General features: G+C 34.8%; 1 protein-coding gene across 4 annotated transcripts in view; it reads right to left on the reverse strand.

The window, feature by feature from the left end:
• Positions 1–15,903, reverse strand: part of DOCK4 (dedicator of cytokinesis 4) — a 250,323-nt gene that overhangs the window by 17,815 nt on the left and 216,605 nt on the right. For all 4 annotated transcript variants that reach the window (XM_071552419.1, XM_071552417.1, XM_071552418.1 and 1 more), the window contains 8 exons: positions 12,632–12,780; positions 11,530–11,616; positions 9,743–9,847; positions 7,844–7,985; positions 7,069–7,235; positions 5,704–5,790; positions 3,933–4,109; positions 586–669 (listed from right to left, as the gene is read on the reverse strand). In XM_071552419.1, the coding sequence (XP_071408520.1) occupies positions 586–669; positions 3,933–4,109; positions 5,704–5,790; positions 7,069–7,235; positions 7,844–7,985; positions 9,743–9,847; positions 11,530–11,616; positions 12,632–12,780 (998 nt within the window). The remainder of the gene's footprint in view (positions 1–585; positions 670–3,932; positions 4,110–5,703; positions 5,791–7,068; positions 7,236–7,843; positions 7,986–9,742; positions 9,848–11,529; positions 11,617–12,631; positions 12,781–15,903) is intronic.

Consider the following 15,903-nt stretch of genomic DNA (forward strand, 5'->3'; position numbering starts at 1 on the left):
CATAGAACAAAAATAGATAAATGTCATTATCTTACAAATAAATGAAGAAATAGTGCAAAAATCCTATAATGCATAGAATACTCCATTTAATTTAATCACTTGGCATTTATTTTACTGCCTACCTACTTTGCCAATTACTATTAGATACCTTTCATTTCAGTAACATTTTTCATGCCTTTTTGGTCTTACAGCAAACTTTGCAGTGAAAATATTTGTTCTGTAATATTGGTAAGAGATGTCAAAGAAATATTTGCTGTGACCTTCAAATGTTTCAATGAAATAATATTTATTCTGTAGTACTGTTAAAATATTTTGTGCAAATAATTGGTTATGAGCATGACAGGAGAAGCCTCTCATTCAACACTTTTTAGAATAGTTTGAAGTCATTAAGGTGATGATGGAAAGGACTAGGGAGAAAATATTAACATGACCCAGAAACCATATAGAAAGTTACGCTACTTGGAATCTAATTCAGAGAACACTGAAAACCACAGGGCAATTATTAACCTGTCATATATTTTATTGGAGACACTTTCAGCTAGAACGGCTGAGCAGGCCACCTAGTCAATCTTTCCCCCACTTTACCTGCTCAAGCATCAGCTCTCTCAAACGTGTGATCTTCTCTCCATCCTCTGGATGGTTCAAGATGTATTCTTTGATGAAGAATGCCTAAGCAGAATAAAATCACAAAGTGATACAAAGTGAGTAAAAACACAAATTTTTTTTAAACAAGTTTCTAGATAATATTTTCAAAGTTCCTTTCTACTGGAATAACAGATAATATATGTTAAATAATTGATTAACCACATATTCACTGGTGGACAGTATAGGCAAAAAAATGTTGCCTCTCTTGAGTGGAATTTATGAGTTGTTTAATATCTAGGACAGATCCTGAAGCAAATTTTGAAACATGCAAATCAGAGTTGAAAACAAATGCAGGCCAACTGAACCAAATATTTCTTCCCCAATAACTGTGACACAGAAGTTTCAATAATATAATAATGTAACAATACATTTAATAATGTAACAATAATTACAACGAGTTTCATTTTCCTCTCTGTTCATTCTATGATCTTCCTTATCCTTAAATTTAAAGACATCCTAACTTGTGCTATTATACGTTTGGGAGGTCTGACATTATCTTCTTATTCACTCAATATAAATAATGTTCTGATATCCTACAGGAGCAGATGTGTTCGTAAGCTTACATGACTTTCCAGTCCATTTCCAATGCTCAAATTGCACCAGCTATAATATCCCAAAGTCATTTTACCTACCAGCAGTAGTCTGGTTATAGCACTCCCCCTCTTTATTCATGGTTGCATCTTTCTTAACCTAACAACTGTTCCACCCTGCAAGAGCATTATCTTGAGCTTAAAATTCCTGACACTATTCTGTACTTCAATGCCCAGAAGTTCATTTAAAAGATTTCTAAAGCTTTTAAAAAATGCATTTGTCACAAAAAGTGTCTCAACATATACCTATATATACATACACATGGCTTTCTATCCCACAGAGTTGAAAGGATAATAGTGGCTGCTCTGGGCTATGCTTTCCTTTTGCACCTGTCTTAGCATTTCCCTCATATACTGACTAGTTCTCTCCATCCAGCTTTGGCTCTTAAAATCTTTGCCATGAAGAAGCATTTGTAAATATGGAGAGGAGCAAAACTGAAAATAAATATACCCCTTCCTCTTACTGAGTTCCAAAATTTCATGCTGTGACAAACCATAACAAGGAAGCACTGAGACCTGTCTAGGAAATGCTGATACCATGATGAAGAATACTTATTTCGCATGGTCCTTTCTCTGCAGACAAGTAAACTATAAGAACTTCTGTTTAAATTGTTAAAAGGAGCCCTCTGATGGTTACTAAAATCCCAAATCTGAAACTTCTACCAGCTGATGAGGTTCCCCCCCTCCCCCAGCTACAAGCCTAATGTTCTTCCAATATTAAGCAGGTAGTATCCCTGTGGTTTTGGGCTAAGATTTATACAGATCTATAGTGTGAGTTAGAGATGTAATAATCTAACTTCAAAAATCACCAGTGCTTATCAGAATTTTACTAAATCCAGTAACATTTTTTGGAACCAGTGGCTTCCAAAAATTAATCATGAAAAGGCTCTACTCTTCTAAGACATGTAAAGTAGTGAAAAGAAATGTAAGTTGTAGTACAATTTACAGTTGAGAGATGTTAGTGGGCACAAAAACAACTTTTCATGTTTTTCCAGTAGTGTTTAGGAATTTTTTTTAAAAGAATCAGTGATTCAATCTACTGCCATTTTTTAGCACACATAAAGGTCCTCCACAGTAACTATAACTTCTGTAAATTTTATGGGAATATGTTCCTGTATTGAATCTAGTGAATGTACAGCTTTAACACGTGCAACAGCAAAGTGCTGAATAATTAGAGAAGCTGCTTTTTTCCCTATAAGGAGGAGGGGGCGAGGGGGGAACCCCACAAGACAAAGAGGCAAAAAAAAATAAGAAGAGGGAAGGGGAAAAAAAAGAGGAAAAAGGGAGACGAAGGAAGACAGAATCAAGAAGGCAGCAGCTGGCCAAGGACATCTTTTAAAGCTTGGAAGTTGCCTGAAGGAAATGAAGATATTGGTAAAGGCATGGTCATGGTTGCCTCAGGACCAAATGCTCCAAGCATTTACAGAGAAGATAACAATAAAAGTAGAGGAACTGACAAACCAACAGAAAGACATACAAAGACTAAAAAAGGGACATGAAAAGAAAAGAATAAGGGTGAAATGGAAGAAAAAAAGCTTCACAATTACTGCTAGCAGTTTTGATGTTTATAAATTGCTGAAAAGTGCTATTTTAAATATATAGTGAGAAGCAGAGGGCAGAAGGGAATTGAAACATGGACACTGTCTAGGAGATCAAGAACTGCAGCTAAGAAAAACAACAAGAAAGGAACAAGCAATTTGCTTGTGAAGAATAGAAGGCTATGCAGAGACACCGAGCTAGCTCTGACACTGTTAATTCAAACCAGACATAGTTCTGACATGACCGTATGTCTCCAGGGACTGCCTTCATGGTGCTTTACTATGCTAAACAGTTTTGTTGTTTAAAGGCAGTTGGGAAACACTGAACATGTTACTGCTTTGCTTTAGTCTCACAATTTTCATAACATTGCAGTTTTGATGACAGATTCTAACACTATACCAGACTCAATTTCTTGTAGTTTAATTTAGATGCAGTTTTATCAAATTTAACGCTGTTGAGTGAACAGCGAGTCTTGTTGCAGTCTTTGAGATAAGTGGACAGAATGTTATTCAACATGGCATTTTCAAAGGAACAACTAGCAGACTCGAGTATTTCATAAGACTATTAGGAGAAAGAGGAAGATTAGGTTGCACTGAAAAAAAAAATCCTTCCTTTTTACTGCAATTTCAAAATTCCACAGAACTTTGTGCAAATACAGCATCCCAAACATTTAAGGTGATTCAGAACTTATAATAATGAGCAACAACTTTTTGGAACAAATGCAGCGTTAGTCATTTCTTAATTATATGTATTTGTTCTAGATTTTTTTTTCCCACACAGAAAATAGGTTTCCTTAAAAACTTGGAAAAGAGAAACAAGATCAACAAGATCTAGAAAATCATAATTCTTCAAGATAATAAATTTCTTATTGTGTATGTATGTATATAAAAAATTAGAATGTCAGTACAAAAAAGTAAATTTGCTAGTTGGCCAGAACTAGCTCCTGACCTAGAATAAGTAATGTATTTTAATAATATACTTACTATATTTGCAGTAAAATAGCTGTTTCAATAAAGCATACATCTTTAATATCACCTAACCCAAAATAAGTATAACTATTATTCATATAGTACTTTTCGTCCTTAATTCATAGAGAGGAGCTGCATCTGTACAGAGAAGGAAATTGGATTTTTAATAAAGAGAAAATAAATTGCTTACCTCTTGATATCTAGAAACTCCACCATTAACTGCTGCATCAATGACCCCATTTAGACACATTGTGAGAGGGTTAATGTTCTGCATCTGTCGGGTTTGACACTGACTAATCAGTGTTCTCAGCTGCTGGTTCTTATTTTCCAAGACTTCAATAGCATTCTCAAGGGGACTCATTTCCACCTGAAAGAGGAGCGAGCAACATTGCAAACAGCTTAAAATCTTCAGTTGAAAGATGAAATATATTGCAGGTAATTTTTGATTTCTTAAAAGAAAACAATGTTATTCTATATTCTAGAGTCCTGGCAGAGAGAAAGTTCTCACCTAGGCTACACTCCATGAGGATAAGCTCTGTGCACAGAGATTTGATTTTATCATGTAATCAATGACCAAAATAAACAACAGTCCGTCTCTTGCAGATTCATTATCTGACCTTGAGAGATGACTCGGCCCTTGTTGCACAGCATTCATACTTTCAGCCAGTGGTGGAACTCTTGGAGTTCAGGGTTAAACTGTCCTTGGTAACTTTACCTAAGTTTGGCTTGAGGTTGGGGAGCTTCACCAGTTTAAGGGCACAGAGCACAGCTCAGGTACTGGCAAGCTAGTTACCCCCGCAAAGTGAAGTCAACTAGACATTATGGATGAGGAATTTAAATGCAAGCTTTGAGGTAAGATGATGATCAAGTTACAGTCCAAGGGCAGTCCTTAAGCCTCATCTCTCAAGTGAGAGTAACCTTTTCTCACAGGTAACGTGAATTGCAGGAAAAACAAAAAGCTAAGCAATGAGAAGAGTACAGGCCTCAGCTGCTATAATTTACCAAAACATACAAGTACAAACCTGGGACAAGATCTTTTTGATGCCCAGAAAAAATTATTACAGTTAGCTTTTGAAAACAGTGACTATAATGGTAACATAAGACTAAACCAAGAGTCTTCATATTAGGCATCATATTAACCTACTATGGACTCAGCAGGAGTCAACTAACAGAATTTCTCATGTTACTCACAATTTTTAAATTTTTACTAAAGTCCATTTTTTGTTTCCTAGAGGAGAAAATCAGGATAATGAATAAATGACAATTTGTTGCTACTATAAAAGAAAAACATAACAGAGTTTTAGAGAGAAAACCAGTTGTACTACAGTATTCTTATATCTAAAGGAATTATTATAAAACTGGCTTTGACAGGAAGGAAACAATTGATGAATTATTTAGAGATCTTTATAGGAAGATCACTGCTTTGAAAACAACTGGAATGTATTTAAGAATTTTCTAAGAAATATAACAAGGAAGGAGAAGAAATTGCCGTGTGTCAGTAACAGATTGCTACACCAGACCCTATTCCTCCAGGTTCTGCCGAGTAGCTCCTGGCATTTATTATAGCACAGGAACTTAGAGAATGTTTCCTTATCAAGCATACTGAAAGATACGTTAAACTACAGATATTCTAAGTATTTATTAAATATTACATCACAATGAGTTTTAAGAAAGTAATCTGCTGATGGGAAATGTTGCCTTTGTGTACCCATTATTTGTCTCAACTTCATTTTTCACCAATTGTTTAAATGAATCTAAGGGTGGTTCTTAAGAATACTTTTCAAGATAAGAAAAATCAGAAAACTCAAAAGACTTGGTAAATAATTTTGTTGCAGCCAGCTTGAATCCTTGCACAAAGAAATTACATATGGGTAATAAATCTTAAAGCAGTTCATCAAAAAACATAAGATTAAGGAAGTAAACCAACCCACAATATGTATTGACATCAGTTTCATACTCACTACTTCACGTTTTTCCACTTCAAACCAGCGAGATATTCCAGGTAAACTCTGCACCAAGATCAGTGTGGTTCTCTCCACCCACAGACTCTACAATATACAAAACCAATTTATTTCCCTAATTTGATATTATATTTTCCTTAATTATTCTGATTGTTTATGAATACCTTCAGTAATAGTATACATTAAAAAAAAGGTGCTAACATCCAAATTCCTACTGACATGTCTATCCCATAAGCTGATGGCATTCACTTTTCTTCTTACTTTCTAGGTCCTACTACTAAGCAGCAATTTCTGATTCTTCACTTTTAAGTATGGTAATCTATATTATATGTTGTTCCCAAATCTCCAAAAGTCACTCACAACTGAATGAACATTTTAACATTCCTTCCTGAGATAACATCCGAGAAGCACAAGAGTTAAAAGCAGAACAACTTACAGATGACAGAGTGTAACCAGCTCTCTTTTGTGAAGTCCTGTTTGAGATTCCACAATGCATGGTTGATGGGATACTCATATGTACTAATGGTAAATGCTTCATGCAAGTGGTTTGTAAAATGACAAATCAACACATAGGAAAGCGCTTATACATAATATATAAAAGCTGTACATTTAAAACAAAACCTAAACTTAAATTAGAAGACAACAGTGTCTCAATTTAGCTAATTTATTACTCTTACAGTTCTTTCCTCTAACTTTATAACAAAATTATTATGGGATAACTCTTTTTGTCTGTCTGAATACCAGAATATGTTCTGCATCAGGATGTGTTTCTAGTCAGTCAGAATTAAAATTACACCAAGAGATGAATTTTCAGTGTAACATTTTTATTAGGAGGAACAGAAGGAATTTACATACTATGGAAGGAACTATTGTTTTTCCCTGAGACAATCTCTAGGTTCAGAGCTAGCTTTTAGTCCTGATATCACAGGAACAGAATATTATGCTGCAGTTTAGTCATCACTGTCTCTCCCATGCACAAGTGAGAGGTAGCTTTAGGCAATCCTATTCACACCCCACATTACCTACTTTACAATGTCATCCCATCTGCCTTAGAAACTCTTCTGGAGGCTACTATGCTCTCTCCAGTTCTGCCTTCTATATATCATGGATACAAAAAACCAAATGGGTACAGTTTTCACTTCTATTCACATATACAATAAGACCTTTGCATCTCCCGTATATTTTTCCTATTATTTTATTAAAAATAAGAAGTGAAATATGTCAAACCTGAGATACCATCTCCTGTAGAGAATTTGTTATACCACACTCAGTTGAGTAACACAACTGTAGATGATGTTTTAATAATACAGCTGTTGCAAATAGATCCATAGGTCCAGTAGCTCAGGAAAGGACATGATACTTTACCTTAAATTCATTTTCCTTGTCCTTTGTCCCTTTGTGAAATGGCCTGTCATATCGGAATCGCCAGATGTGATTTACTTTGTAAAAGCTCTTGATATTATCAGGAATGCCATCTCTCTGTAAGACTTCTTGATTTTCTGGAATTGGTGTCACTGCATAAATCTGCAAATCTGTATGTAAAGAGTTAAGGCTATCCCACTTCACTCAAATTAGCAAAGCATATTGACTTCAGAAGCATTACAGAAAACCCTTTCAAAAGTGTGTATCATGTATGCTTCTAGATTATTAATGGTTTGGGCAAGGAACCAGAGAGACTTTTTGATCATTTGGAATTTCTTTGTACTGTTTTGTTCAAAATTTCATCTTTGTTTCAGAAATAGAGCTACTTACATGGACTAGTACATGGAGTAAAGGGATTTAATTAAATATATTCTTGCACATAATATGTCATGCCATGCTAACGTAATATACTGTAAGAAGATAAATTACTGTAACTTGAACTGATACATCATTATCACAGCAGTGATAGTTCAACACACATTTTTAGCTAAAGAAAGAATCTCTATAACCTGCCAAGGGATTTTTAAACAAAACCAACAATTAGAGAAAAAAATTCCAAACATAACACAGTGACTGGGACAAAATTCAGGGTGATTCCCACCTACCATTTATTTCAGGGGAGGCACATTGTGATTGAAATTGGCTACAGGTGTACCTACATTTTGTAAAAGCATGAAAGACATAACTGCAGAGTATGGCTTTGTGATGATGTGGATACACTGTGCTTCTGCCTGAAAGATGGTCTCATCTGGCTGATTAGCATGTTGCATAGCAATGGCATGTGGGAACTCATTCAACATTCGCTGCTGGAAGGCCTCCAGCCTTTCATAGTCATGTCCTCTGCAAACAAATTCCTTATTCTAAACAGAATAAGGAAACAAAAAAGAAAAGCAAATTACATGAAAATAACTGGGAGCCAAACACATGCTCTTAAATACAGACTTTCCAGGTGAATTTTGCATCATTTTAAGAAGGGAAAAATAAGAAATAAAAGGCAAGAATGAAAATAAGGCATAAGAACAGGTTAGAAGAGGAAAATGCTATCATACAAGGTATGTTTTATTCAAAAGTCTGGAAAAATGGAATAATTATACTATAAAGTTTAATAAAAATCTGAAGGGAGAAATTATTTGTAGTAGAACAAAGTATGTAACTAACGACATATGAGACTGTATAAAATATGTAACAAAAATATAACCCAACAGTTAAGACAATGAAATGCATTGGAAGTCCATTCCACGAGGAACTAAGAAACTTTGCTCTGATGTTATACAATTCTGAAGAAAAACATTGCATAAGAAAATGGCATAAGGCATTCAATTTGCCTTATGCTCTAAATGTTTATCCATTATCAGCCTGGTAAATTAAAATGATCCAGTTTCTGCAATATGAAGTAAAAGAATACTCCTGGAGCTGAATTCTGGGAACTTTCATGGGAATTGCTGCAAGAAAACAACATTATTATTGTTCAACTAAAATTAAAATGTGAAATCTTTATTATGAAGTTTATTCCTTCTACAGCAAATACAGACTTACAAACTGCTTTGCCATAAAAAAAATGAAACCAAATGTATTAAGTTTGTCCTTGTTGGTGTTGCAAGCATAAATCTGTGCTGTGTGCATTTAACTTGAAAAACTGCATAAGGTGCATAAGCAGTGAAAGACTTAAGGTCTGAAAGTACTTCACTGTTGTGCAGCTTCTTCTAGCACTTTTACTTCTTCAGTAGCCATTAAGCAATCTAGACATTAAATTCTTCCTAATTAACATTTTCAAATTCAAACATAACAAGTTATATTCAAATGACCACTAGGTAATATCAAGAACTATCTTCCAATTGGATTCTGTTTCTGAATTGCTTTTACAAGGGAAAGTTTCATTCTCTGTTTACTGTTGGGAAAGTATCATTTCCTCCATCACTAAGGTAAAGACAAATCTGGCTTTTTAGGCCTCCACCATACAGAGGAGGTTCCTTCATCACTTATTTCCATTTCCACAGGAAGAGAAACTTAGATTATGATTGCAGCTGCTCCATGAATAAGAACGATTCTGTCCTCTTCCCAAGGTGACAGTCAATGCAGCTAAACCACTACAGACTGTGGAACAGTGTAAACTCAACTAATATTTTCAAGGGCATTTCAGTAACTTCAGAATCCCAGATTAATGATCAAGAGTAATAACTTCATGTATATTGTCAGTTTTGGTACATTGATAATCAATGAAACTTAGCATGTGGAATTTCTAAGTCATTAAAAAAAGGAACTTGGAAATGTAATTATTTAAATGCTAAATTACTGGGGATACTTCTTCTGACAGCCTTTTTCTGAGCCAACCAGCAGAAACAGAATAGCATTAAGGGAAAAAACTACATGAAAAGATGACATTGGTCTGTGGAACACCATGGTTTCCAACATAAACATGAATATTAAATTTATGAGGGACTCTAGAAGCCTACCATTTGTCTTTCCATTAGTCAGGACTTTTTCTTAAGCCTGAAAAATGAGGGTGAAGAATTTCTCACAGGATAAAACTTACATACGGCATGAACAAATTTTCACATAAATAAAGTGATTATGAATGACATAATTTGCCTTCCAGAAGTACTTCATTCTCACTTACTCTCAAGAAGAATGGGAACTTTTTCCCATAGAATCCAACTCTGAAAAATTCTGGCTCCAAACGCTGTTGATCCATAATTTTATCATACAAAGATGCTTCCATCATCTGTGTGAGATTGATAAGAACTGAAGTTAGTATTTTTTGAAACATATTTTTATCATAAGCTATCCCAAAAGGGAGGGTCTTTCAGCTATGGAATAACAGAATTGCAATGTATCTTGATGCAACAACAAGGACATCCAGAAGTCTTTGAATGCATCAGGTTAAATAATTATACCTCTTTAATGACCTGAAAGTTTCCAAGAAATAAAAAAAAATTCCTTTTAAATATGAAGTACCTATATTAATGGGGTAAAACAGAAAGGCAGTTTGAAACACATGGCTCAGTAATCTGCTAATCATCCAAACACAAGGCATTAATGTGGTCAGTTTAATCAGTAAAGCCAATTTCCATATTCAAGACAGTTGTGTCCAAATCATTCCAATGATTTCCAGAACAAATCTGAGTTCCTTTAAAATTTCACAATAGCAATTAACGTAATGTTTACTCAATACATCCTGCTTTATTTCACTCCAAACACTGACACAAAGGGATCTTATTATCAGTCCCTTTTTTCTGATATTTTCAGCAAAGTTTTTAACACTGTGAAAAAAACACCCCACAGTATTAGCCCTATTTCAGGTAATGCACACAGTTATTTAATACAAGAGCTACCTAATTATATTGCTATGAGAAATCCCCACACCTCCATTTTTGGATTAACATAGATGGCACAGATACAGTAGAAGGATACTTCAAACACAAAACACATTAAATACAATTAATTAAGCATGCATAAACTAATAATTTCATTCACGCAATGATAGTCAGTTTGCTTTTGCTTATAGAATTCTGCCATTGGCATATCTAAATATATATGGAATAAGCAGATCACAGTGAGTACTGCCACATAGCTCAGTGTTGAGAATTTTGCATAATGTTGTTAATCAGCTCAGGATTAAAGGGGCTTCAGTCACTCTTAGCAGCAAGCATCCTATACGTATAGAAAATTTAAAAGGCAAGCTGTAATACAAAATTGAATCCATCAGAAGCAGATAAGGAAACAGAAGAGTGAATAATCTTTAAAATGCAGTATCTGAAAGAATGAGAAACAATGCTTAATGGTACTAAGAAAAATGAAAGACACAACAGGAAGACTGTGCCAGGAAAGAATCATTTTGGCTATATAATATTAGACCATATTTTTAGGCAGTAAATTAAAAAAATTGCAAAGGTGTACATGGCTTGTGGCAAGCTATTTGCTGAAAGATATGCTGCTGCTCCTAGTGAAGGACTGCACAGACCACATTCCCTGGATAAACTGTAAGAAACCAGTGGAAATGAATTTGTAATATAATTTTTCTGAATAAGCATACACAAAAATAAAGGATGTACTATAAAAAACATTGCAAGAACATTAATTTTATAGTAAAATTAAGCAACCCGGTATAGTAGAAGATGTTCCTGCCCACAGCAGGGAGGCTGGAACTAGGTGATCTTTAAGGCCCCTTCCAACCCAAACCATTCTATGAAGCTATGCTTTTCCTCTGTTTCTTCAGAAAGCTCACACTCCTTTTTTTAATAATCTTTATGATAGAAAAAAAAACCCTCAGGGTAAAAAAATAGGACTGGCAACCCAAACCTAAGGACCATTCTGTGGCAAATTTCATTTTCTAAGTAATATTTTATAATCCAAACTAAAAAGCTTTTGGATTCCTGGTTAATGAAAAGTATTCAGGTACATTACCCTCATCTTGCTGAGGTTTCTGTAGTCATAGTAGCTCTCATACTGTTCTGCAATTTTCCTGCATAAGATAATGCCATTTTCCCAACACTGCAAGCAAGTAAAAGATGTTCAGCAATTCAAAACAACTGTGTAACAATTTGTTATTTATTAGCGGTCTGTTCTATGTGTGCTAAGTCATAATTCCCATATCTGAAAATATTTGAACAAACTGTCCACTACATTTACTGACAGCTGCTGAGTAATACTGATGAATTCTTTGAAGGATTAAAAATATATTCAGAACTTACTTGATAAATTATTCTTTTTGGACTATGACTGCACAAAATATAAGAGTGGACATCTCTTTTGATACTACATGAGATGATTCAATATAGTATGATTTTTACATTTTAAAATTGTATCCTTAACATATCTTCCTTAATTTTTGTAGATTAGAAAATGTTTTATCACACTGTGTAAATTCGACTTTGTAATATAATTAGAGAATTGTTTGAAAAACCTGATAATCAATGTCTGTTTGATTACATTTACTAGGCTTATGTGGATTTTACACTAGCTACCCAGAATTGCAATGCATTGCTTGTTTATCAGCAAGGCAAATCAAACCACTAAGTGTATATAAAATTTTAGACTACAGAAGAATTACTCTTGTTTAATCCAGAATAAGCCTTATCAGTAATGAAATGAACTGTGATCCCTCAAACACATTAATTACTATTTTCTAAAAGAGACAACATGATATTGAAGGTGTAAACATAGTCTTTGTAATCCTCAATTGGTCACTAAGTGAATTTCATTAGGTTTATAATGGTCATTTTCACCACTTCTAAAAGAAGATAAATTAAACTTTTATTATCTTTTATAAACTTTTTTGACAGTTCCAAAGCAAACGGCTACACAAGTGCAAATTATTCTCACATGTAAGCATGAGATTTTTAGGATACACACACTGGATTAGAGGAAACCTACTGCAGTGTTAACTAACTGCTTAATCAGGCAATGACACACCCTCAATGAGACAAGGCTGCAACCCTGGAACACATATCCTAAAATGAATAAACTACCCTTCCCAAATCCACTCAGTAAAATAGGACTGGTTTACCTTTCCCCTGTCAAAGTTTTGAATGATGGTCAGATGGAGACACTCCTTCCGTTGCCACTCTGTTTGCATGGGGTAGTTGAGAAATTCTCTCAGCGGCCGGTCAGACCACTCCAACAGCTCATCGTACAGCAGCAGTGTATACGCAGCCTCTGCAAGACAAATCAGGGCATGGCACTTGTGAACACCAAACAAATAAAACAGACTAATAAAGTACACAGAAATGTGAATGTTCTTCTTGAGAGGCATCTTTTTACTGGATTTATTTTGAGTATAAGGTAGTGCTGGTTTTGGACAGAGTTACTATCTACAGCTATAATAAATTCAGCTAAAAATTCTTACACACGATTTGAAGTTGAGTCACTGGGACAGTTTTTCTGGAGTCTGGGAGAAATTAAGAAACCATTTTCTGCTTAGCCCCAGTCTTCCCTACTGTTAAGGAGAAACTCTCAGTGACTCTGCTATCTGAAAAAGGGAACAAGGACTGGAGGATGAGGTACATCAGAAAAGAAAAAGAATACAGATAGGACTGTGGACAGTCCCAAAGATGTCAGCGTTGGGAGGGAAATAGGGAGGTAGATGTGTGCTTAATAGAATTCATTAATTCCATAGAGAAATAAAACCCTGATAGCTCAGCCTTAACAGTTTGCAATAACAAGCAATGTAGAAGTTTACATGCAGTATTTTTCCCTTTCTAATTTTTACAATTTTATTTATTTTTTTTTTCTTTTGGTATGAATCAAACCTGTTGTTGCTTTCTGGTCAGACAGCTGTGTAGTAATATTTAGATCATGCTTGGTAGAGATTAGCTAGGAATATCAAAATTATTTTTACTTTGATTTCAAGAATTCCTCAGGAACAGTACACTAAAATAATACTAAACAAGTCTCTCTATTGTAAAGTCAGACTTTGGCCAATTACAAACCACCAGAATTACTACTGGCTATGATGATTCAATTTGTCTAACTGAGCATATGTATTATTGATTTCCAAGTTACTCTTCAAAGTTTGTGTTTCCACTCACAGGACCACTTTGCATGAGTGAGTCAGTGCAAAGATGGGCCATGTTCTGGAGATGTACTGCATTAAAGAAAGAAGTTCCCTGTTGGACTTACTTTAATGCAGGTTTTACAGGTTGTACATAACGTAAAAAATAACTATAAAGTACTTTTTGTGCTAAGGTAAGTTTGCCCCAGACAACCATATCCTACTTCTGCTTCTGCCATATGATTTCCCATAATACAGAAGACTTAAGCCAAACTCCACAGTGTTTTTTCTAACAGCAGTGTTCCTCTTATACATCCACCTAAGAATCTGTGGATGACAAAACCTCACTGCAGCAGATATTTGTGGGAGAGTGTGCTTTGAATCCCAGAGTTGTCAAACAATGCTGTGTTGTGATACGTATGTGCAAGGGAGACCAGCTTAATTTGCACAGACAATCTTCATTGTGGCATCACAGCTTTCCCGCTACTTCACTGAGAACCACTTTTGTCATAGTTTCAAGCTACAGCTTTGTACTCAAAACATGCAGCACATTTAACTACCAACTTTAAAAATCCATGAAGTTGATAACAACAAATCCTTCAAAATCATAAGGAAACAAAAGACAGCAGAACATAAATACATGCCAAGATAGCTCACTATGACCCTTCCTTTCTAAACTTGCTATCCAAGTCCTTATTTTAACAGAGTTTTGTCTGCCATAACAATTTCTTTTTAAATTATAATAAACATACATAGAAGTTTTCTAAAATAAGAATGGCCATATTGGATGAAAAGGCTGAAGAGTTCCTTTACCCAGCATCCTATGTCTTGCAGCGGCCAGCACAACAAATAACATATTGGGACCTCAGGGAGAAATCTGTAACTATTGACTTGCACCAAAACAGTAAGGAGAGATAAACAGGGTTGACTCATGGTGTAGGAAATTCAATTTATACAGGAAAGATTCAAAACATTAGACATTTCTAAAGTGGATAGATACAAAGACAGTCTCAATACAGTTCTCAGGTGACTGAGGGAACACAAGAGAAATCAGTGCCTTTATGTACTTCAGCCTCAAAAGAAGTATATTTATAGCTGTAACTGAGTGCTGTGTAAAGAAAGATTTGAAGTTATTGTATATAATGTATAAAAAGCCTTTTTTTTTTAACAGAGGATATTTAGAAACAGTCCAGTAAATCATACTATGATAAGGACAGAAAAATCATTTTAGGGGCAAGCTGGTTTCATCCCTAGAATGAAACTATACAGTTAGCAAACTAATGCTGCAACATGTAGGAATACTGCTTAAGTATCAAAGTTTTTTTGCTAATCCCACACTCTTTAGATCAGCTGATTTACAAAAGGTCTGTTCAATATATAGTATTGTCACTGATAAGACAAGGCAATGGACTACTTAAGTCTGTTTTCTACTGGAAAGACCTTCTCTATCCCAAAGCTATGAGTGTGGTATAATTCTTCTTTAAAGCTCTCATAGAAAAGAAAAAGAAAAAACAAATCAAAGTGGTGAAATCCACCATGGCAAAGAATACAAAAATAACACAGGTTATAAATAAACACAACCAACTTCTGAAAATAAATTTTGAGCAAAATACTGTTTAAAATCAGAATGGATGGCAAAAGAATTTCAAAAATTAGGTTCATATCACTGGTTATCACTGCTGCAGGTAAACTGGACACATATTAGTACCCAGTGTGTAAAGGGAACTCAACATTGCTCAAAGAGTTACTAAGATGTCTTATGTAAAATCAGGAAATGAATAGTTTGGCACAAAAGTCAAACAAAAGCTGTGGCAAAGAGACTGCTTGATAATCAAAACTCTCTTGTGACTCACTATTGCCAGGTCACATGAGGAAATAAAAATCTCTCCTTAATATATCCTGCAATCTAGTCCACATTTAAATCCATGAAGTGCAAAGGGCCTGTGGACATTCCAAGTGAACAGTCTTTCTTATGGATAGCAGAAAAGCACAAGGAAATTTATTGTGTCAGTAGGTACCTGTAGCCTTTTTACTAGTGACCCCCAGGCAACTAATCTGCTTTTAAGAAGGGGAAAAAAATGGAGGTATTACACGGGCAGTAAAATATTTTGGCAAACAAAGATTGTGTGATTTAAAATGATATTGATCTTTTCTTTTTCAGTAATTATTGATGGCATGTATCTACCCAAATGAAGTGCATTGTAACTTGTATAAACAACAGCTATGCACAACATCTTCCTATTTCTTCATTGAAAAGATAACAGCCAGTCCTGGCACAAATTCAGCAT

Source organism: Pithys albifrons, chromosome 3, assembly GCF_047495875.1.
Source record: "Pithys albifrons albifrons isolate INPA30051 chromosome 3, PitAlb_v1, whole genome shotgun sequence".
NCBI classification, from domain to species: Eukaryota; Metazoa; Chordata; class Aves; order Passeriformes; family Thamnophilidae; genus Pithys; species Pithys albifrons.